This window comes from Protopterus annectens, chromosome 1.part1, assembly GCF_019279795.1.
Source record: "Protopterus annectens isolate FY-2018-M chromosome 1.part1, PAN1.0, whole genome shotgun sequence".
In the NCBI taxonomy this organism is placed as follows: domain Eukaryota; kingdom Metazoa; phylum Chordata; order Ceratodontiformes; family Protopteridae; genus Protopterus; species Protopterus annectens.
Genome location: NC_056726.1, coordinates 945,785,055 through 945,810,553, shown reverse-complemented (window position 1 = coordinate 945,810,553; position 25,499 = coordinate 945,785,055). Strand labels below are relative to the sequence as shown.

General features: G+C 40.9%; 1 protein-coding gene across 6 annotated transcripts in view; it reads left to right on the top strand.

Annotated features, from left to right (window-relative positions):
- Nucleotides 1–25,499, top strand: part of ASAP2 (ArfGAP with SH3 domain, ankyrin repeat and PH domain 2) — a 2,005,955-nt gene that overhangs the window by 1,605,973 nt on the left and 374,483 nt on the right. For all 6 annotated transcript variants that reach the window (XM_044079125.1, XM_044079114.1, XM_044079099.1 and 3 more), the window contains one exon: nt 18,339–18,454. In XM_044079125.1, coding sequence (XP_043935060.1) covers nt 18,339–18,454 — 116 coding nt within the window. The remainder of the gene's footprint in view (nt 1–18,338; nt 18,455–25,499) is intronic.

Sequence of the window (25,499 nt, the reverse complement as noted above, 5' to 3'; positions counted from 1 at the left end):
TCTGCCAGGTCATCACATCAGACTTATGTGTGCTATGGCTAATCACCAGAGGATACACCATTCCCTTTCTTTATACTCCCCAATCAAGAAAAAGGATTTCCCAAGAGGCACTCTGTCATTTGGAGTTTGCCATAGCAGAAGACAAAAAGCTGTTAGAAAAAAAGAGCCATCCAGCAGGTTCCACCAGAACAATTACTATCTGGTGTCTACTCAAGATTCTTTTTAGTGCCATAAAAGACAGGGGTTCTAAAGCCAATTTTGGACCTCAGTCATTTGAGCCAGTTTGTGAAACAGACAGAATTCCAGATGGTCACAGTTCTGTCCATTCTCCCTTTGCTCAGGAAGGATAATTGGGCGTGCTCAATAGATCTTCAGGGTGCATATTATCATGTAAAGATAAACAAGTGTTCAAGGAGATTTCTCCATTTCAGTGTGGGAGTCAGCCATTATCAATTCAGAGCTCTGCCCTTTGGCTGCACCAAAACCCCCACCCCCCGGTACTCAGCAAATGCATGGCAGTAGTCACAGCCTATCTCAGGCTGCAGAGGTTCCAGGTATTAATGTATTTGGACAACTGGCTCCTAACCACTTTGACCAAGAATCTACTCATGGAGAGAAGGGGCACTTTACTCCAGTTGCTTTGCAGTTTATGGAGCACTGTCCACATTTCCAAGAGTCAGTTAAACCCCATGCAATCCTTAGAGTTCATAGGATGCTACCTAGACACTTTGAACCAGATGGCTCTACTACCACACTCTAGAATTTTTGCTCCGAAGGGTAGCAAGTCAGGTTTTGTCTCATCCTTCCCCACCATCAAGATTGATTCTAAAATTACTAGATCTGATGGCTTCTACAGTCACTCTGATCCCTCTTTCATGCTTCTACCCAAGAATCCTGCAGTGGACACTGTCAGTGCAGTGATCTCAACTACATCACCTGCTGACTGTGCCAATCAAACTAACTCCAGTTTGCAGAACTCATATTAACTGGTGGGCATTGTCTTCACTTCTATTTGAAGGCTGCTGGCAATGATGCTGTTAAAGTGTAACTTGGACAATTGGATGGGAAACTGTAAATTAATACCAGGGGTTTCACGTATGTCCCTCTTGGACAGAGCCAGCCGATGCTGATCTTAGATCCACAACCGGTGCTGGCCTTAGATTCGCATTGCAAATATAGACTATATATCTTGGTCTATAAGGGAACAAAGGTATAACATGACTAGGCTTTAAAGGCCCTAGGGCCAATAACCTAGTAACCTCTTATGGTCCTATGATTCTGTGATTCTGCCCTCCTTCTCTTGTAGCTGTCATCACTATGGATGCTTCCTTTTTAGGGTGGGAGGGTGTTACTAAGGAATGACTACTCAAGGTACCTGGACACCACTGGAGGCCAAATTTTACATCAACTTTCTGGAGATGAGAGCAGCCATTTTAACGTTCCAGACATTTCTAGACTCTCTGCCAGAGGGTGTGATTTCTATTCAGACAGACAACATGTCAGTCGTTTGGAATATCAACAAACAGGGAGGGGGGCAGATCTTATCCCTTACGTTGGGAAGCCATGAGAGTGTGACAATGGATGATGTCTTCCCACTGCTTTCTAATAGCAACGCATATCCCGGGGATTTCCAATGTGCTAGTGGCCAGGTTAAGCAGACATATTCTCTTGCCTCCTGAGTTGTCTCTCAAACAGTGGTTAACAACGTTTTCTGCCACTGGGGCCAACCTTGCTGCGATCTGTTTGCATCTCACCTAAACAACAAGTGCAGCAGTTACTTTGCCCTAATCCCTCCCCAGGGTCAGTCACCAAGGGACTCTGTAGTCCACAGTTAGCCCAAGGGTCTCCTATACACCTTTTCTCTGCTCTGCTTAATTACAAAGTTCATTCAGAAAGCCAGAAGTTGCAAGACAAAAGTAGAGTCCTCCCTGGACTCTGGATCACAGTCTGGACCTTCTTTCGCATCCATCCGGGCATCCTCTTCTAGACCTCAACAGCTTAAATCTAACCACTTGGTTACTCCAATTTTGACGATGGCCAGAGATGCCAAGCTCTCTGTCAGAAGAGGTAGTTCATATTCATACAGCTTCACAGAAGTCTAGCACTAGGAAACATTACAGAAATTAATGGAAAATATTTTCTTTCTGAGCTATAGAAAAAGGATTAGATCCCTTTTATGCACCACTTCCTTCTATTTTGGACTTTTTATCAGAACTGTTTCAAAACGTCTCTAGTTTCTCCACTATAAAAGTACAGTTAGCAGCTATTTCATATTTTCATATCAGTTATAATCAAACACCAATAGCCTTATTAAAAGTGTCTAAAGCCATTCTCAGATGAACTTTTCTTCTCCTGCACGAGATCCTGTTTCCCCTTGAGATATAATGGTGATGTTACAAGCCCATACACAATTTCTGTTTGAACCAGCAGCTTCAGTAGACTAAAGTACTTAATGTGGAAAACAATCTTTTTGTTGATGTTTCAGTTCAGCAAAAAGGATTTCAGAATTACAGGCACTTTCTTGCAGACCACCATACCTAGCCTATCATAAGGACAAAGTCTTCTTGAGACTAGGCCCTTCTTTTATCCCCAAGGTACATCCAAATCTAACATCAACCAGTCCATAAACTTGCCAATCTGTTTCTCTAAGTATTCAAAAAAAGAGGTGTACACACTGCATTTACTAGATGTTCACAGAAACCTCCGTTTTTACCTTCACAGAACATTTTTTCAACAAAACATGCCAGTTGATGAAATTTGTGATGCTGCCACATGGTCAACAGTCCACACCTTTGTGTCTCAGTATAAACTGGATGTACAATCCAAATTTCATTCCTCTTTAAGCTCTGCTGTGCACAGGAATATCCTTCCATGGGAACACCCGAGGAATCAATAGCTAGGGAATTTGTCCCATCTGTTGAATCAGATGAAAACGGACAACATTGGATATGAAAGTTATGTACTCACTATAATGATAAATCTGTGTTGTCTTATTTTCATCTGGTTCAGCATCCCTCCTTCATTCCCCCTTCCAAATGGTCACCTATTTTACCTGGAAGAACAGGTGATACCCTATGGAGTCTTACAGTCACAACCACTGTTGGTTATTACATACATTTGTTTGTGTCTTTCGGCTTTTCCCGGTTAGGGGGTCGCCACAGTGGAACTCCGGTCCACTAATGATTGGCAGTAGAGTTTTACATGCTGGTTTGCCGGGCCTAACGCACAACCTTCAACAAAGGAACGCCCATTCACGGATGTCACCACGCAGAAGACGCTCTAGCTGAGAATCGAATGGGCAACGTCTAACTGTGAGGCGACAATGCTACCGCAGCACCACCACCGCAGTTGGTTATTACATACATACATATAAATTTTTAGGTTCCCTATTAGAAGAGCGAAGACTCATTCGAAAGAATGCATCTTGGTCGAACTCAAAAGCCTGAAACGGCAAAATATCGAAGTGGCTTTTAAGTGAATTCTTTCCCTGGGAAAGAATTTACTTGGCCGCTTCGTTACTTTGTCATTTTAGGCACTGTAGTGCAGTCTCAGAGTTGGTATATTTTAAGTAGGGGGGTGTGGGAGGGTGAAGCCCTCCACTTAATGTAATGTATAAAGTGTTTTTTGGAACAGTGATTTTTTTTCCGTAAGAAAAAAAAAATCACTGTTCTGACAGTTTGAAATTGTAAGCTTTCGCTTACATAGGGTCGATTAATCACCGTTCGTATTTTTAAGCATTCAGTGATTTATCATAGACCCCAATTTTCATCCCTTTTTGGTTCTATGCATTAATTTAGATAGGAATCTTATATCCTTTGGGTAGCAAACTCGATCTGAGGTATTCAGAGGGAGGAAGAGAGGAATTGTGGGTAGGGGAGGAGTCAGACCCCTAGAGCTACACGTTTGGAGGTACCAAGGTCAGATCCAAGACCCATCTGTTGAACCAGACGAAAATAGAACAACACAGATCTGTTGTTATGGTGAATACATAACTTTCATTTCCACATCTGCCCCCAAAAGTCATGGAAATTATATTAACACTGTTGTGGCATTAAATATCATACTAAATGCCCTCTTGCTGGATTACTTCAATTACCCAAACATTGATTGGTGCATTTACACCTCTAAAATGTACTACATAGGTCACTTCTGAGCAGTCTATTCCATAAGAGAGAGCTCTATAAATATGCATACTAGGGACCTAAAGGTACACCAGCAAAATAAGCAAGACTTGCTGGAGGGATAGATTCCCAGTGCAACATATTCCCAGTCTATGGTGTAAGTTACCACTAAATTTCACGCAAAATACTACTTTGTCTACTTAGTCTTGATGGCTGGGTGGGTATACAAAAATTTATATGAGGGTTATCATGTACAGCCTTGCTCACTTTGGGAAGTAAGCACTTTTAAGTGCTTGTAAAGGGTGACAGAAGCTTTGTGTGTCTATTTAAAGGTATAAGTGGTTTGGCATCTTATGGTTCTTGTGATCATTAGCTTAGTATTGTTTTTGTGTTTATATCCCCAGTCCTTGGTGATTTGGCAGTGCACTGCTATGTTTGCAGCTTGTCTGCTATTGTACTGCCGTAGCTTCTCTTCCTTGCTTTGAAGTTTAGATTCATGGCTTCATAGGTTGATATTAGGTGTTAACCAGATAGATCATTTGTTTCCTAGCCTCAAGATCCTATCTCATCAGACTCCTGCAACACAAAGTAACTAATAACTAATTTCACACCCTCTTTCAGTGAGAGATTTATGGTCCAGATCAGGTGTGAATTTATGGTTTTCATCCATTAGTCCATGTTGTGTTTGAAGATGGTCAGAGAGCTACTTTATTTTACACTTAAGGGCAGTCTGTTCAATAACAGATATCTATTTGTCTATCTGTCTGTCCATCTATCTATCTATCTGATCCTGTTTATGCTGTGATGGAACTTTAGTTCCTTCCAGTGGGTGTTTAAAATATTGTTTGTTTTGAGGATGTGTAGAAGGTCACAGGACTGTATCCTTCAAAGCTCTGTAGGCAAGTCAAAGGTCCCTCTCAAACATCTCTTAAGAAACAGAAAAGAGAGAAACTGCTTTAAAACAGTATATGTAGCACATGGAGTATATGCCATTGATTTGCTATGTAAAGAAATGCTGCAGCCCTTCAAACTGAGTCGTATGTTCAGCAAGTACATAATAAAAGGGGCATTTATTCTCTTATGGGTCTGGAAAAGAATGAGTAGATATGGATAATAGCTTCCCTTGACCTAGAAGGTATACCCCTAATTTTCAGTCTGGCTAGATAAAAGGATTTCCTAACAGCAGTCAGTACAAAGTGGTCAAAGGATAGGTCTAAAATAACTGCTTTAATTTTCAAAGGGATGTTATCTATGTGGTTAAGTACATGGGTGCCTGTGTTTACCAGAGGACAGAGTACTATATTTCTTGACATTTGACTTAAGGTTGTGGTCCATACATGATTTTTGCATGTTTTAGGTCCTGCTGGAGAATCTGGGAGTTAGCTGGAGAGACTTATAGGTCTGAGTTTGTAAACAAACTTGATTAACCACAGAGTTTTGACATCAGAGAATTAAATACCAAAGATGAGTGGTTCAAAGACTGTTTTCTGAGGGATGCTACTAGTAACAACCTTTTCAATGAGAGCATGCCCTCTGATTCTGTTCGTAATCTGGTTTGCTGTCAAGTGGGTTACATAAGGGTTTACATTTGGTTTGATAATCTTGTTGATAGTGCCAGAATGTGAGATGGTATCAAAGGTGTTTTCCAGGTTGCGGTAAGACGTGTCTGCTGACTTATCTGTATCCACTACAACAGTGACTTGTTCAAAGAGTTCCACTAAGTGTAGGAGGCAGAATCTACCTTTAATGAACCCAAACTGGTTTGAGTAAAGGAATTGTAGACTGTTGATGTCCTTGTTAATAAGCTCTACAATCAAGTGCTCCATTGCCTTACAGATAAGGCTTTTTAAGCTTATAGGTCTGTTATTACCAGGGTCAGTGGTGGGTCTGCCCTTGTACATTGGAGTGATTACAGCAGTTTTTCACAACTCAATTACAAATCCAGTGGAGAGGCTGAGATCGAATAGGTTTAGAAGCACATCTATAAAGTCGTGTTTGGTGCTGACAAGAAAGCAGACTGGCACATTGCCTGGACTCATGAAGCTAGTGTTTTTGACCTTGCAGAGTGCCCTCAGTACTTGCTCCAGTGTGATCTGAGGGGGATTGTGGGAATGCTAGTGTATGGGGAAAGTTAGGGGGAGATACAGGTGTAAAGAATAGAGCTACATTTATCAGCTAATATGTTGGCTGTGTCTTCTGGGAATGATTATGTATTGCTGTTATGTACTGGCTCAGTACAGTACAGGGTATTGCTTGTAAGGTTTCTGACATAGTTGAAAAAGGCCTTGTGGTAGTCCTTCACATAGGTTTCAGTTTTCAGTTCCTACATATGTTTTTGTTAAGGGCTAGTAGTGTGTAATCAAATTACTTTTCTTTTATCAAAATGTTTGATATCAGTTTGACAATTGTAGTTTTTTTCTTTCTTTTTTTGGACTTAAGTAAGGCTTTTGATACTGTTCAGCACTCAAGGATTTTGTCATTACTGTTAGAATATCAGGTGAACATATTTGTGTAAAATTGATAAGGAATTAGAAAAAAGGATTTGCCGTGTAAAAATTGGAAACAGTATCTCATTGGAGAAAGAGTTCAATTGTGGAATTCTTCTGGGATCGGTGATTGGTCCTGTACCATTTAGTATTTTTATGTCTGGTTTTCCTTTGTTAGCTAATATATGTATTAGATCCATTGTTGCATCTATATGTTAATGATCTGGATCGTATTCAAGGTTTCTTAGAAAGGTTTGATAGTTCGGCAGTGGAGAATGTTATAGAATTCAGTGTTAGAAAAGCTAAAGTTTTGCATTTTGGTGTAAATTGTGAAAGGTATAATTTTGTAGGAGGTTAATATTATTGAGGATTGGAACATCAATACTGATGATGGGTTCCATTTTAAAACCCATTTTGGAATGTTGTCAGATGGTAATATGAACTGGGCAACATATTAAGAACAAGTTCAAGTAAAGATGCTAAGGATGTTCTTCGTGTTTCACTGTTGCAGTCATCACATTTGGGTTATCCCTGCCAAGGTAGCCCTTGGCCGGCCCGAATACCAGAGACTTAGTATTTCTGAGTCAGTTGCTGTTGCTTGAGGACTCACGTCAGGTCGTAAGTGGTATAAAGTAAGGCAGCCGATGCCATTACATCAGTCTTTTTTACCATGGAAACCGAAGCAGAAGCAGTTTTCATGAATGTCGGTCGGCCGCTACCTGAGTTTTCATTTCCAAATTGAAGTTGAAGTCTTCTAAAGCTAAGTACCCCATTGGGGATCCTTTTTTCTTTCACTAAACAATGTCAGAAAAAGTTAATAATTGTCTCACCTGTGGAAAGCAAATACCATACCGAGACTTCCACTCTTACTGCGTCACTTGTCTAGGCTCAGACCACGACGTCCCCCGTTGTCACTTCTGTGCTTTGTTTAAGGCCAGAACTATCCATTGTCAGGCCCTTATTGTAGCCAGATATTTTCGTTTACAGTCCTCGAATTCCAAAATGGCTTTGATAAGCCACCTGACAGGAGATCTTCCAAAAAAGACATAAAGATAAAGAAAGAGACATACCGCACAGGTCCAAACCTACTGTCAGTGCTTCTGTTAAGCCCGTCATCAGTTCTCAGGTACTCAGTGAGGCGCTTTCACAGCCCCTGATGCCCGCTTCAGTTGATTCACATGCCGCTACTGAGACCCTTTCAGAGTCCGGTATGCCGCAAAACTCTTCTTCATCTAAGGATCCTACGGTCGTCTCTCCCTTGGATGTGTCTGGTGCCGCTGAGCATGCACCAGCTTCCGAGAAAGTCTTTTGCACAACCGAATCTCGACACAAACTGATGTCTTATTTCATGACTACCATTCTTTCTAAAACAACTGAGTTCCTTAGGCCCAGGGTTCGAACGACACCCAAGAAACCGACTACCCACCCTCAGTCGCCTGATTCATTGCCTCAGTCTCAAATGTTTAAAATGGAGGAAGACATTATCATGCTGATCAGGAGAAGCCAAGCTACCCCCTCAAAAAGAAAAAGAGATCTGACCCCAGTAATTTTGTCTGAACAAAAGTCAGATAAATCTTATGCATCTGACTATGAAGACATGCACTTATGGGGATTCTGATGCAGAGGAATCCATTCCTTAAGCCTCTCCCTCAGAGGATTTTTCCTTTAGGGAAACCCTACATACTTTAAGGGAGCATATCCATTGGGAGAGTCAGGACTACCCTCAGTCTAAAAAGAGACTCAGGGAATTCTTAGACCTTCCGCAACACAGACCCTTGGCTATCCCCCCAGTCCTGGATGTGGTGGATGATGTTTTCCTTGAATCCAGCTTGACTCCTGACTCCCTACCTCCTGCTCCCAGAAAGCCAGACAGGTATTACAGAGTCCCTGACTCACACAAATATCTTTTTAAAAATCCTACAGTTGACCCTGAGCTTATTTCTCAAGGGCTTAAAGGGATTAAAGCAACCTCTGCTAAGAATCCCACACCCTCAGACAGAGATTCCTGAGCATTGGACAGATGGGGTAAAAAAGTATACACCTCAGCTACTCTTGCTATCAGGGCACTTAATTGGCAGTTCCATATGCTTAAATATCAGCAACATACCTTGGAACTGCTTAAACAAAAATGTCTTCCTTTCCTGCTTGGGCAGAATCTAAAGATTTACAAAACTTAATGCATTCTGCAAGTCAAGTAACTAAACACACTTTGCACTGTGGTTTTGATGCCCTAGAAGCATCCTGTAGGGCAGCAGTCACTGGATCTGTCATTAGAAGACATGCATGGCGTATGGAACAACCCCTGCCAGACCATGTCAAATTTAAATTGTTAGATGTCCCCTTGCACAAAGATAACTTATTTGGCACTAAATCAGAAGAGGTCTGAGAATTCAGATTTTTTTACAAGACAAATTAAAAGTATAAGAGGGCAAGATTATGTTAGATGATTGGAAGCAGTGTCTCTTTTTATATTAAGTTATAGGTTTTATAATTGGAGATCTGATAATGGTACATATATGTATTTACAATGATTCATTTGTAGCAGGAGTTAGTATTAATAAAGGTGGGCATTTATTGACTACTAGAAATAACAACTTGTTTACTAGTATTCTTCCTCATTGTACTTATTTACCAAGAAATTCATTTCATTGCCAGGCTGCTAGGTGGTGGAATATGTTATCAATTCCAATAAAGAGGAAAGAGTAGTTGTCTCATTTTAAATACAGTTAAGACAGATGGTTCAGAAAGTGAGTTTTTAATTGTCAGTTTAGTGGTGCAGACTCTTTGAAGGCCTTTCAGGGCTGTAAGTTTGAGTTACACATTTGACATATAGTTTATTCTTATGGACAATAGGTTTCTTCATTTTATTATACAACTTGTTTATACTAGGATTCTGCCACAGGGGTTTATTCCTGGACTTAACATTATATTTGTGTCTGATGGGAACTGATGCCTCATTGTATACATATAGGTGAATATGCCTGTGAATTTGGCACTGTGTGTGACAGGGTCATCGAAGGGAGGGGTCTGCTTAAATTTCATGAGGTCATCAGGTAATTGTAGTAGAGTTGTCCTTCAATAATTAATACCTAAGGACAGAAGGATTTGATGGAAGATCAGGCTTCACTCTCTTAGTATTACTGAGCAGTGGTTGGATTTGACCAGTGTTGGGGCAACTACAGATGTAGAGCATGCAAGGATCATAGTGATGAGGATCACATCTAGTGTGTCTGAGCTTTAATTGGGACATGAACTAGACGGTCTAAATAGCAAGCACTTGTCAAATCTAGAAAGTGTTGTGCATACTTATTCATGGTAGTGTCAGTTTCCCAGTTAACAGAAGTATGGTTGAAATCTCCCAGAAGAATAGTATTAGGTTGAGTGGGGAGGGAAATCCAGCTTGCTTAGGTGTGCCTCATGAGCTGCTGTTGACATGGAGGTGAAGTAGTTGACATTTTTATTGACAGTAAGTAACAGATGGAGGAGCTCAAGGTCATTGTCTTTGTTTTATGGGTCTCATTGTAATTTAACTTATTAGGAATAGAGACATGCCACCAACAACATAGTTATTTTTCAGAGTTGGGTCTGGGCGAGTAGTAGATGTTAAAATCCAGCACTGGGGCAGGGGCAGCTCTTGATACTGTCTGCAGGCCTGCAGCCCCCCCCCCCCCCCCCACACACACACACACACATACACTTTCAGAAGGGCTTTTTTTAATTTCTTTTTAAGGTTTTATTTATTTATTTTTATTTAACCTTTGTAGTTAAATAAGTATTGTTTATTCATAACAAGCAGCTCACAGCAACTGCATTCTCCTGGCAGCTGAACTCAAACTTTGTACATGTGCTCAAGTTGTACAGTATTACAATAATTTGTTGAAAAAATACTTTAGAGCTGTTTTTAAAATCATCCCGAAATCTGAGCGAGCATCAAAAAACATGCATAATGTTTATTGGGGTTTTAACTTCACAGATCTACTAGAGACCACGTTGTTAGGAGCACTAGCCTCTCATGTGATGGCATGCTTGCATGTGAATGTGGTATGCATGCTGATATAAGAGGGAAATGTCCAGGAAGTAGAAACACAGGAGTTCCCTTCCTGCTTACTTTAAATTGTAATTGCTTAGTGTATTTTTCATGGCTGAGGCTGACCTGTTGGCTCTGTGAGTGCTGCACTGATTTAGAGCAGTAGGAATAAAAACTATTGCAGTTTTCATCAGCTTTTCTTACACAATGGGTACCCTCAGCTAAGATAAAAAAAAATGATTGGAGGTCAAGGTACTGGAGTATTATTGCTTGCTGGTAATTACTACTGTTTTATTTTATTTTTTTTATAACTATAAGTTCATAGGATGATACAAGGCTATTGGCCCGGAGGCCCTTATAAGCCTAACCAAGAATTTCACCCATGTTCCCTCAAAGTTAGCACCTGTTTCCCCTATCCAGCAGGGACACAGGTGGAATCCCAGGGGTGTATTTTCTGTTTCCCATCCAGATGTCCAGGTTCCTCTTAAAGAAGAGGAGGTAGAGGGAATTAGGGGTTGGCATAAGGGTTAAAGTGTTTACCTCACAGACACAAGGTACAGGGTTTGATTTTCACCATTGAAGGGAAATTGGCTAGACTTAAATGACCTACAAGGGTAGCTAGTCTATTCCTTAATCTATGTTCCTATGTTCCTATATTACTCTCAGGCAGAATACTGTTCTAGGGTGGGGCCCTGATTGACTCTACCCTTCCTGCCTCCAGGCAGGGTGTCCCCCCTGACCAACAGTGTTCAAGACATTATGAACAGACCGGGTGTGTGGTGTATACCTGTGATCCTTGCGGCTTGGGAGGCAGATGTTGATGGATTCAAACTACCCATGAGAGACCACACTTTCTCAATAAAGGGCAGTTGTAAAGTACAGCCCAAAGAAAGGCTTGTCTTGTGTAATGGTCTAGTTGGGGAGTAAGGGGAAAATAAGGAACTGAGTGCAGGGCAGTCTTGTGGTTTATAAATTAGTTTGTGATAAGTAAGTTGTAGCAGTAGTAGATAATGTGGGAATTCGAGCCATTGGAGATTTCTTAAGGCTATACAGTGATGGGTCGAAATATGTCAGTTTGAAGTAAATTTGGCAATCTTGTTGTAGCAAGACTCTAGTTTTTGTTTCAGGGAGGTCTGCCGGTTAATTAATAAGGGTGCACCATAGGTTAAGGAGGGAAGTAGATAAAAAAGGGCTAAGGCTTGTTTGTTTTGTTGGTGGGGAGAGAAATTTATTGTGCCTATAAAGAAGCCCTAGTTTTTTGAGGGTTTTTGAGATGTTGGATTGGATGTGTAAATCAAATTTTAGATTGTCGTCAATTATGACTTCTAAATGTTTGGTACTAGCTAAAAGCTCAATTTTTATTGAGTTCAGTGAGGAATGGTAAAGTCTTGTCTCTTGATAGCAGTGCTCTTCTTAGGGGTAAACAGTATAAGTTTAGTTTTTTTGGCGTTTAAGGAGAGATGATTTTTGTGGAGCCAGGATTCAACACTACAGAAAGCTGTTTGGGTAATTTGTTGTAGGATATTGGGATTAGGTGTGGTGCAGACTATGGTTGAGTTGTCTGTGTATTGGACTAGGGAGGTATGGCTTGTTGTAGGTTGTTTATGAATATGTTGAATAGAAGGGGACCTAGGATTGAACCTTGTGGGACACCTATAGGGTTATGGAGGTAGGGAGAGGTAGAGTGTTGCCATTTGATGGCATGTTGCCTTTCTGAGAGAGAACTTCTAAATCAGTTAAGAGACTGAGAAGAAAGGCCTATGAAAGAGAGTTGAGAGAGGAAGATAGTCTGGGATATGGTGTCAAATGCTTTAGATAGATCAAGAAAGAGAGCAGATGCTGTAGATCCAGAGTCACGAATTTTATTACTGGTGTCTAAGAAGGGTATTAGTGCAGTAGAAGTACTGTGCACAGGACGGAATCCATGTTGGGTTGGGCAGAGGATGTTGTTTTGCAGGTAGTAGACTAGCTGTTTTTGGACACACTTTTTCAGAATTTTAGATATGGGGATAGAAGAGCAATGGGTCGGAAGTTTGAGGTATCAGAGGAAGGGCCACCTTTATGGAGAGGTAGGATAATGGCTTTTTTCCAAAGAGAAGGAACATGTGATTCTTGGATAGATCTACTGATTAGGATGCGGATAGGATAGGCTACAGGATCAGTGGTGATCTTAAGGAATTTGGCAGGGATATTGTCAGCTGAATTTGAGGAGGGTTTTAAGTATAGCAAGAGTTTTTTGAAGTGGGGTTAGGGGAAAAATTAAATGCAAGTTGGGGGGAGGTTGCTACAGTTTTGCAAAGATGTATCTAGGGTTGAGAAATTGTGAGGTGGATGAGAAGAGGGGGAGGGCATAGGGTGATGATTACTTAGTAGAAGGGAGGAGAAGGTGGCTGTAAGATTTAGCTATAGCATCAGTGAAATATGAGTTAAATTTGGAGGCAATAAGTTCAGGTGGTGTATTAGGGTATGGACAGGGATTGGATTTTGTGCCTGGGTTAAGGAGATCATTGATGGAAGACCAAAGAGTTTAGGGTTATTCTTCCTATTTAGTTGTAGGTTCCAGAAGTATTGTTGTTTATCTTTGCAAATAAATTCTTTAGCAAGGCTGTAAAGATGTTTGTATTGGGTAAGGATGGAAGGATTGTCAGAAATGAACCAATGCTTCCAGGCTTTCATGGTTTCTTTGGTAGATTTAGATAGCCAGAGAGCATGGTTAGATTTAATTCTAATGGATCTAGTAGGTGCCATGCAATGGAGTGCTTAGAAAGGTGTTATTGAAGTAAAAGAGGGCATCATCTAGTGGCAGGGTTTTAAGACAGTTCCAGTTGTAGTTACTTAGGATAATATTGAATTTATGGGGGCAGAATTTCGATAAGTTTTGTGTAACTGTAATATTATGGGCTTTTGAAAGAGATGTGCAGTTACGAATGGTGTAGGCTGGGAGATGATCACTAAAGGAATTAGCTAAGGTGCTGGCAACTGGATACACCTAATTCCAAGCACTCAGGCAGAAAAAAAGACAATGTGTGAGAAGCTCGGGTAAGGTCTATGTCTCTAAGTTACCACTAAATGACAGGATTCAGACAGTATATGGTAACCTAACTACATGGGAAAGAGTAAGGATAAAAATAAGTAAGGAGCTATGAGGAAATTACTTCTAAGGGGATGGGTAGCTCAGAATTTAGATAATGTATTGCATATAGATGAACAAACTGAAAGGGGAATGAATAGGTGGTTCCGGTGATGCATGGCTCAATAATTACAAGGAATGGATGAATAGATAAAACCTTAAGAGGGACTAGCATTTAGAAGCTAAACCACATACATAGGTGTCCGTAATGAGACTTGGCAGCCTGGTCTTGTTTTATTTTATTTGTTCAGCAGAAGCACCTCAGGATTAAAGAGACAAGCCAATGCTGGTGTTAGACTATAGAAAAATCCAGGGAGAAGACAGGGGTTTAGAACCTTGTTAAATCAACAAAATATGATAAAGAGAGTTCCGTCAGTCCCAAAATCAAAGAGCGCACATCACTGGTGGGCAAGGGATCTGGATGAGTGAAACAGAGGAAAGAAAATACTTGTTACAAAGCAGGAATTATATAGGTAAGATTAGATGAACAAAGGTTCAAATTATGTGATTACACATAGAAGATATGTTTGAGTAGAGAACCAGAGAAGCATGGAATATAATTAGAAGAATTGCAATTTATTGGGGTAGCACTACAGATAACTGTGATAGGAAAAACATGCAAAAGAATTCCATAGATATATTGACACTGACTTAGAAATACAGAAATGGAGTTACTGAAATAAGTTATTATGGCCAGCAATGTTGGTATCAAGAGGTAAAGCCTTGGCCAACACCCATGAGACCTGAATTTGATCAACAGTTTGGGCAACAGATGGATCTGGCTGACAAGAAGAAAATTGCCTCCTTCAACTACAGTACTGATGAGAAACCCCTCTCCCACCCTAACTCTGACTGTAACTCCACTCTACACATTACACTGTGATCTAAGTGTGTGTGTGTGTGTGTGTGTGTGTGTGTGTGTGTGTGTGTGTAAATTTGTATGTTACTGTATGTATTTAAATATGCATATTGGTTATATTGTGCATTCCCATATCAGTTTGAACTTGCATTAAAAAGTATTGGAAGAGTATTGAATGGTGGGCTCTTAAGAAACTGTGTACCATTTAGCTATCCTAAATAAGTGTTTGTGTTGTGCTTACAGAGGTTCCTCACTAAAAGAATACAGAGCATAAGTAGAATGTCCTATGCAGACCGCCTCAAGGCCCTATCCCTGTATTCTGTCTCCTACAGGCTTTTGAGGGGAGATCTATGCCTGGCATACAGGGCATTGTCAGACCCCACTCTGATGGACCTCCTACATATCCACAAAACAAACAGCACCAGAATTACCCGCTCTAAAGACTAAAACCTTGCCTGTGATATAAATAGGACCTGTTGGAGAAACAGGTATGTATCCCAGAGACTACCCTGTCTATGGAACAGGCTCCCCATCCATGTGAAACAGAGTTCCTCCCTAACTCAATTCAAGTGCAACTTGGACAATTGGATGGGAAATCAGAAATTCATCCCTGGTTTGGCACCTATGTCTCTAATGGACAGAGGTAACCTGTAAATAGTTCTTACACTTATCAAGGGTATCAGAACTTGTCAGAGATTTGGGATGCATGGCTAGGCTTAAAAAGGCCCTTGTGGTCATTAGCCTAGTAAACACCTATGGAACCTATCATGAGAACATAACCTTACTCTTTAAAATACAATCTTCTTACATCCAGGGAGTTTCTTCTCACTCTGCTTCCCAAGCCAGGCTACACATGACCATACCTCAGTGATACCCCAACTATATGTGGACACAGCATTCACAACCACCATATGCCAAATAAGGCTGGCACCTGGCTTAAGAAGCATTTCTGCAGAGTACACCAAGCATTTCTCTCTAATCCCAAGCCTTTCACTCTGCTGCCAGTAATTTCAACTACTGATCCCCCCAAGGACTACTTGACATGCATCCTTACTGCAGTTTCTTACACAAAAGAAGTGAATAAGCACTTAGACAAAAAGGAGCTTCTGATACCACAAAGGGCTTCTGTAGCACCTAGAACAGAAATCAAAACCAGGAGTGCTTTTCTTGGTCACACACCAGGACATGCACATATGGCACAAAAACTTAGGGGAAACCCCATCCCTGCCCTCACTGCCTGGCTGTGGGGATGGGCAACACTGCCCCCTCCAGCTGACTCTAGGGGATGGCGCCAGCAGCCTCAATATATGCCGGGGATGCTCTGCCTACTAGCAGATAAATCAGCAGAAACCTGTAGGCACCCTCAAGTGGCAGTTGCATCGGCAGATTCCTCTTAACATACCTGAGGATTGGGGCAGCCCCACTTATGGAACTCCTCCCTGCCATGGAAAACACACCATTGAAAAGGTTGGCTCCAACACCAACCCCCTTTCAGCTTGGGTTACAAACCCCTAATCATTCTCATAGACAGGACTATTCATGCCTACTTCCCAAGACTCTAGACATTACAGAAGAATGCTCAGGACCTTGCTTATAGCAACAGTTTGGCCAACTCTACTCTGATACTTTCTTCTCCTTAGCCTACCCACAAACCCTTTGCTTATAAACTTGAAGCTTACCTCCTCTCTCTATCCATTAGCTAGAAGGTTTCTCTATTGTGGGGGGGGTTCTGTGTTACATTAGGCACTAATGGGGATGGAGCAGTGATCCAGAGTTAAGATCCTGTTAACATATACCCCCACCTCCCACTCCTCCCAGTATTAGCATGTGCAGAACATCTTTGGTAAAACCTAGCTCCAGAAAAACCTGGGCAACATAATAGGAAGGTTCTTGAACTGGGGGTGCACAGGCCTATCAGGATCCCATCATGTCCAAGATCCCTGCATACTGGTCCTACTCTTAAATCTCCTTTGAATAGCCTCTTTTCCTCCTCATACATGGTTCAGGTTTCTGTCTTTTCAGCCTATTGCCCCTCCCACACCCCTACCTTCTCCCACCCATGGGCCAAACAGTTTCCTTCTAAGGCCGTCCACTTCTGGCCTCCCAAGGGACCTCATACTTCATCTTGCTGCCTTACCCTTGTCCTACAAAAGACTTATCCTCTTGCAAATTTAATATTCCTGGCATGGATCTCGGCCTGCTTATTACCTACCTCTCCAGCTAGGGGAAGCTTTTTGATCATCCTTCATCCTGACAGTGCCCTCTCTCAGTTATAATCCTCCATTCAAGCCAAATCTGATGACTGATGCCTTCTTATTTCTAGCCAGGCATCTACCTTTCTTCTCTCCAAACCCACAGTACTGGGGGAAGGTTATCCTACTTTTATCAAGCATCCATAGGCTGCTACCCTACTAAATGGCCACAGTAAAATCCATCAGAATTTCTGACCAAGGAAATGTCACCACTGCTTTCATCACTGAAGGAGATCCTGCATCTTGTAGACCATTTCCAAAAGGATCTATCTATCCATGACACCCTTCTTCTACAATAATCAGGGAAGGACCACTCCTCTAACAGTAAGGCCCCATCCCTCTGCGGCAGCTGGGTCTTCTTCTTCTTCCTCCCTGAAGGGTGTACCTACCAAGGGTGGAGAGAGGTTGCTAACTATCCTTCAGTACACACCTTCACCAGGCTTTACCTCTGTTAGCCTCCTTCTACTCTAATTCAGGCTTTGCCTCCATTACCCTACAGACTTCCTGTTCTCATCTTACTTCACCACCTCCCCTTTGTTCAGGACTGCAGCAGTAAAACACGAAGAACATAGTACAGTTGTGTATATTTGTAAATGTTGATGTTTGAGTGCATTCACTGTTGCAGTCCTCTTTCCCTCCCTCCTTCCCCCCATAGCTTACAGAGTGGCTGCTACTAATTCTCATCTACATGGGACCCCTACTCTTCACTTCTGCCTGCCTAGGGTTCCCTGCCATAACCATCTGGTCTTGACGTGCTGCTCCTGTTGGGGGGGGGGGCTCCGATCTCCAAGGGGCAAGAAAACAACTGAGGTCATGATGCCGGTGGACTCCATTTATACTCTGGCATACTGACATCAGTCAAGGGCATCCTCCAGTCATAGGAGAACAGAAGACATTTACTCTGGTAGTCTAGCCAGCCAAGGGCTTCCACAGTGGGAAATCCCACAAGTAAGGACTGCAACAGTCAATACACTCGAACATCTACATTTATGGTACACGTACACAACTGTACTTTCTGAGAGGAAAGCAGAATCCGAACTAGCAAAGACCACTGACTTAAAGCTTGCAGTCTGACTGACTGTAGGCTCCTTGAAGACGTATCTCTACAGTTTCTGCAAGTTATGAATTAAACACCAGAATGAGCTGCTGTAGTCTGAACCCTTTGGCAAACATGTCATAAGGATATATTAATAGTCCTAAAATGATTTTCAAGTATTAGCACCCCCATTTTTCTCTGGTAACACTTGTATTTCTCAGCTGCCAAGGAAATTTAGAACTTAAATCATGCCACATTCAGTATTTATTTTGTCTGGGGTTCTGTATTCATGTATTGTTTTGTTGAGGACACATCTGATAGTTACTTGCAAGTCACTCACAAATCAAATAGTGTCAATTATTGCCATTAGATGTTGTATGTTACACATTGTAAAAGTATGCACCAACATTGCTTCTCCTTTTGACAGTGGAAATCTTGACAAGCAAACTGTCAAGGGTAGCACAGCTTTGCACTACTGCTGTTTGACCGATAATGCTGAATGCCTGAAGTTACTTCTGAGAGGCAAAGCTTCCATTGAAGTAGGTAAGAAAATTCTCTTGAAATTCTGAGACCTTCTTAGTGTTGTCCATTGCTGAAAAAGTATATCTGGTATGCGATCCTCTGTATAAAATATGTTTATTGTCATTATTACTTTTAATAAACTGTTTGTTGTAGCCAGTATGACACACATGCTCAGCTTTCACATTATTTAAATATCTCAGACTAATTCACTTAGATGGTTCATTTGCTTATGTTATACAATTGCAGTCTTATGATCCATTACTAAGGGTTCTTCTTGATGGTCCTACTTCTTTGCATATCACCATTTGGTAAACATTTTCCAGAATATAATTTTATGTTGTGCGCACTTGATGCTGCCATATGTCGTGATTCCATACACTGGCTGTATAAACCTCTCCAAAACCTTGAGTTCACTTTTGCTCTGCTGATGCGAGACATGACCAGCCTTAGACATAGTCAAACTAGATGGCTGCTTAGAGTGCCATTTGTCTAGGGACACTTTTCTAAAATTCATATATTGTAAAATGAAAAAAAAATAAAAGCTGCCATGTTTCTTTAATGTGTAAATAGATGCCCCACAGCACCCCTGTTAAAAGCAGCTTGTGGTGATCTATGAGAGAGGTGCTGCACACCTGAACACAGTTTGCCTGCTTTCTATTCTGTGCCATCTGTCATCTAGAGATTGAGTCAGAGTCAAAGAGCAACAAAGGCTCATTGATAACATTGTCTAGCTTGTGGGTTGGATGGAGCAGAAAACATGGACATTTTGAACACCGAAGAGGATGTGAAGTTTGCAGTGAAAGTAACAGCAGGATCCAGTAATCTTCAGCACTGGGAGGTGAGGAATTACAGTGCATTGTTGAGGTCAAGGTACAGTTCATGTCTGCTTTGTAGCTGCTAAGTTTGTTTTAAATCCTGACAGGCAACCTGGTGTTATAGACAGGCATTAGTTGGCTTTGCAAGCCTAATGGCTGTGTAAAGTAATTTGGAACACTTTATTGTCACTGGCTAACAAGTTTGTGCTTGCATGAATATACCATATTTGATGGTGTGTACATTTGATGCTGGCATATGTCCTGATTGCATAAACTGACTGTATAAACCTCTCCCAAGACCAAAAGCTCAATTTTTCTCTGCTGATGCCAAACATCTCACTTCTGTACCCATTTGTGTTTAGTAGTTTATTACAGCTAGACTTCTGATGAGTACACCATCAGCAAAGTGGCTGATGTAATTACAGAGTATAAGGGCTATCTGTGAATGAAAAGTGACTGTCCATGCTGCCTTTTGCTCCAATTAAAAAGGCATGCTCTTGCTGTGCCAAACTAATGTGTAGTTGTGTGACACAAGCTAGAATATTTTACTTTGGCTACTGCTTATGTGAAACAAAGTTGAATTACTGTTGTTTTTTATCACAATCAAGCATCAGAGATGTGCATAACAAATGAAGTAGCCATAACAGCTGGGTACAAAGAATGTCTGTGGAAGAAACTGACTGTACTGTCATTTGCTCAGTTTAAACAGTTTGTAATATGGCTGGCTACTATGTGTTTGTGCAAACCAATGTTTCTGTGGACTTTTTTGTTTTAACACAAACATATATATGATCTGTACACAGTCAACACAGTGGCTATAACTTTAGGTTCAGAGGTTGTCACAAAGGTTATGGTTAAAGGAGGCCATCAAGAAGCTCAGATATTTTAAAAACTTAGAAAAAGAAGATCAGCCACTTCACTCAATATTGGTAGGAGACTAAAAATGTTCCCCATTAAGTAGAATCTCTACATAACCCCAGTGAAAATTTACACTCACCTGTCTGGTCATCCAGACTGGTTTTAAAGGTTGCTAGGGAAATACTGTGTTTAATAGGTAAGGGCAGCCTGTGTCATAAACAGAGAGTGCATTGGATTAGTTATCTGTCATGCCAGTCTGTAGTGTTGTTGATGTCATAGTATAGATTTAAGTTTCCAGAACAGGTTCTTTATCATTGGTTCTAATTAGGTGAAGGTGTTCATTCAGAGCACAGAAGGCTAAGCAAATGTCACTCAGGAGTCTGTATGACAAGGGATAGGGCTCTTATTTGTCAGAGTAGCGAAGGATACTGAGACCTGAGATTTTTTAGGTGAGGAAACATTGAGGTCTCCCATGCTGGTTTAGGTACTTAATGAGATATATAGCAAAGGATGTTTTATGTTCATTGATGGACCTAATGAGGGTTGAATAAAGTGGAACTGTAACTTTGGTGAACATTCAGACCATACCACAAAGGATAGGTTGTGCAAAGTCAAAGGATTTTCTAACCACAACACACACATGGTTAGCCGAAGCAGTTTGTTATCAACATATGTACCCAAGTCCTTGATAAATGTCATATTTAGGTGGGATGCTATCTATACGGCAAGCAGTAGTGATTGATTACCAAAGGAAATAATGCTGCATTTCATGTTGTTGAGGGTACACCCATGATTAATATATTTGTTTGATCTAGCCATTGCAAGATAATTTGAGATACAGAATGGGGTTTGATAACCACAACCACCTCCACCTCCAGTTTTCAATCATCAGCAAACTTGGTTAGCTACAGCCCCTTGACATCAGCTTTTGTGTCATAGAAATATATACCAAAGAGGAGTGGGACCTAGGACAGAGCCCTGTGGGGACACCATTGGTGACACTTTGTTGCCTAAGTCAAAGAACTCTGACTTTAATGGTATAGGTTCCTTTTAGACACCCAGTTATGAATCCAGCAAACTGTGTGTGCTGGATTCATAATTGACTGTCTAAAAGGAACCCAGCAAATTATGTATGTGTAAATATTGAACTGGGAGAGTTTGTCAGGATTTTTAGCATGAGGGAGAGCGTCAAAGGCCTTTTCCAGGGTCCAGATAACCTGGGTGGACTGTATACCCTTATCCATGGCCTCAGTAACTTGTTCAAAGGACTCAACCAAGTTGAGCAGGCATAGTCTGCCTTTTACAAAGTCAAATTGATGTGTATCAAGGGATACAAGATCACCTTTATCAATGTTTATTAGTTCATCTATAATGTGTTCCATAACCGTGCAAATAATGTTAGTAAGACAAGTAGGCAAGTGATTCCCAGAGTCAGTTGAGGGGCCACCTTTATTCAAGGGCACCACAAGTGCTATTCTCTACATATTGGGTACATAACCGGTGGAGAGACTCAGGTTGAAGCATTGATATAGGGGCTTTGCTAGGTGGGACTTCATGTTTTGTAATAGACATCCTGGGATATGCTTATGACCCATAGAAGTAGTGTTTTTTTTTTTTACTTTTATTTTATTATTACTTTTTTACTTATTTTTTTTGACTGGGTAAACCCACTGGACACAACTGTCCATTTTCAGTAGTGACCCAGAAGCACTGTTTGTTTAAGTGACTTGTTCAGTGTCACACAGTAGGCAGATGAACATGGAAAGAGTCAAACCCTGTACCCTGGGTACATGAAGCAGCTCTTTATTGTCTCAGAGCTTTAGTCTTCTGCACTGTCAGGCATTTGGAAAGTGCCAAAAGGGCTTGGTCCAGATCGCTCTTGGTGTGGAGGGGTGGTAATGGAGAGCACAAGGAGGAGGGTGGGTGGATTAAATATAAAAGAGCATTTGTCAGCAAGAATATTAGTAACGTCATTGAGGTCAGAGATGGAGATAATTTTATTACATAATTGTAAAGTTACTTATAAGCTTCTTCATGTAGTTAAAGAACACCGTGTGGTTAGTTTTAGAAATATTTGCGACCCTAGTTTCGTAGTTGGCCTTGCATTTCTTTATGGTAAGTATTACAGTTTTGCTTACCAATTGTAAATTTCTTTTACAGTGATGATGTGGGCTTCTTTACAGTGATGACCAGGTGCTTTTTCTTTATTACAGAGTTTGTTGATGTGGTATTTCCTGCATTGGAGGTTAGTTTTATACTTGCCATTGCACTTACTCCAGTGTTGGTATAGATGTCTCCATACATCTATCCAGGAGAAAGTGAGGAGTAGACAGTGACTTCATTTGCAAGGCTTGTTGGAGAATTATACTGTTTATGATTATCAGTAAGATCAGTAAATTGTAAATAATTGATTTTGGAGTAATCCCTAATTGTAGAGAAGTTATTAGGGGCTACAAAGCAAAGATCATAGCAAGATGGTCAAATCTAACTAGGAATGGGGCATCAAGTGAAGTAGTGCATTTGGGAGAAATTGTTGAATACAGGAGCATTCCGCACATAAAGGTGATTTACACCGATATTGTTGGATTGCAGCTAGTCAGTCAGTGATCAAGCTTGTCAGGAGCAGGTGTCATACAGTGTGTTAGTTTTGCTGAAATCAGTGTAAAATGATCATTGCTTTGATTTATACTTCTAGCTGTGTGTTGGAGTTATGTTTCTCAAGTATACCTCATTATGAGGAATGTTCTTCATTTTGAGCATTAAAACATCGATGTTCCTTGAAGATCCACATTGAATGTGTCTGTCTCACATTCAGTGTTAAGAAATTTTTTACCTGATGTCCATGATAAATAATTCTGAATCATATTAATTTGTCTAATTAGTGTTTTATAAATATAAAGTAAAATAGTTTAACCATCCAATGGGCTTCCTAGTTGAAGTTCTGTGTGGAGTCTGTATGCCCTTCCTGTGCTCATATGGGTTTTCTGTGGGTAATCTGGTTTCTTTCCATGTCTCAAAGACATGCAGTAGGTGAATTGGCAACTGTAAATTGCCTCTAGGTGTGTTTACAGTGTGTATGTGTGTGTGTGTGTGTGTGTGTGTGTGTGTGTGTGTGTGTGTGTGTGTGTGTGTGTGTGTGTGTGTGTGTGCGTAGCGTGTGTGTGTGTGTGTGTGTGTGTGTGTGTGTGTGTGTGTGTGTGTGTGTGATTAAAAAAAAAAAGGCTTTACCCATCCACAGCCCCTTTTTCCCATTTTTACACATGGGGGTCAGGGTGTCACTTCAACAGTAACAATCCTCTAGAGCCAAAGTTCACACCACTGAGTGGCTAGCTCTGCCACGTTTTTTTCTTTCATACCACACACACACACACACACACATGCACTCACACCTATGACCAGTTTAGAGTGTCCAATCCATCTAGTGCATGTCTTTGAAATCTTGGAGGTAACAGGAGCACCTGGAGGAAACTCACACAAATACAAGGAGGACAGGCAGACTCCGCACAGAAGGCCACCCAAGCCGAGAATTGATCAAGGGAACCTCTTGCTGTGAGGCAGCAATGCTATCCACTATAACACTGTGCCTCTCCTAATCATCTACGTCCATTCTCTACCCACCTAGTAAACTCTGGCCTCTGCTATTTTGCTATTTATTGACTTGCTGTAGGAATCAAATGTAACTCAGCAGCCCTAAATGAATGGACAGATTCATGTATAGAAGCATGCAGTGTGTGTGTGTGTGTGTGTGTGTCTGTGTGTGTGTGTGTGTGTGTGTGTGTGTGTGTGTGTGTGTGTGTGTGTGTGTGTGTGTGTGTCTGTGTGTGTGTGTGTGTGTGTGTGTGTGTGTGTGTGTGTGTGTGTGTGTGTGTGTGTGTGTGTGTGTGTGTGTGTCCGCTTGTAGGATCATTGTCAGTAGAAGTATGATTGTGTGGAAAAATAATATCCGTGCATCTTATGATAGACCTAGCCTTTTAGGGGCAGTGTTATTTTGTGTGTGTGTGTGTGTGTGTGTCTATGTATAATACTACCAATTTTACCTGGGGACACATAATAAACTTTTGTAGTTAGCAGTACAGCCATTAACAAATAGCTGTCTTTTAAAAGTAAGGCATAATATGTATCATAGAACATCTAGACCTTCAGAGCTTCTTGTGGCCCCAGAACCCCAACACAGGCTTAGTAAGGGGCCTTATCCACAACCTGTGTCCTGGGTCCCCACATAGTCTGAAAACAGCCTTGCTGAGAAATGCACAGAAGGTTTTTGTAGCTTTGATAGGGACTGGTGACAGTCTGGTTATTTTTTAACTTTCCTCATAAACCAAGCTCAGAGATAAACACAGGAGGTTTATAAAGCTTGTGTGGGGACTGGAGAAAGTGTGATCATTATTTCTTTAACTGTCCTCACCATCAAACATCAAAGATATGCACAGAAAGTTTTGGGAGAACTGGAGGACAGTATGGTCATTATTAAACTTTCCTCACAGTTAAACCTCACAGATTTGTACAGAAGGTTGCAGTAGCTTGTCTGTGGCAGTGTACTATGTAAGAGTAGCTAGTTGAAATACATTGGCATGTTAATTATTTTTTTTTTCTTTTACTTTCCTCACAGTCAAACATCAGACATCTGTACTGGTGGTTGTCTTTTGGGGATAATGGTGTAAGGAGGCTTGTATTGTATTATATGTATGTGTGTATATATATATATATATATATATATATATATATATATATATATATATATATATGTATATATATGTATATATATTATATTGCTCTTATTTCACAACTTTCTTACAGGTGTAATCAGTTTTCTGAGACTTTTATTTGGTGTTCACCTGCACAGGTATGCATAACTGATTTTTTTCTCTTTTAGTGGGACTTAGAAAATGCATAACTGGGGCTCTAAATAATGTCTTACCCATTTCCTAGTCACCTCATAATTAAAGCACATATAAACAGATAGCTAGACCTTGATTTCATACAGAGAAACCTGTTTTAAAAACACATGTTCCAGTTATACCTTTGTGTTCTCCATCTACTTAGAAACCTTATTAATCTGATGTGCAATTTTATGGCTAAATAAAACAGGTTATTTATAGGTTTATAGGTGTTTACTAGGCTAACGACCACAAGGGCCTTTTTAAGCCTAGGCATGCATCCCAAATCTCTGATGAGTTCTGATACCCTTGATAAGTATAAGCAGGGGCCTGTGAGATGAACCATTTACAGGTTGCCTTTATCCATTAGAGACATAGGTGCCAAACCAGGGATGAATTTCCTGTTCCCCATCCAGTTGTCCAGGTTACACTTGAACTGGGTTAGGGAGGAACTCTACTTCACATGAATGGGGAGCCTTTTCCAGAGATGGGGTAGTCCCTGAGACACATACCTGC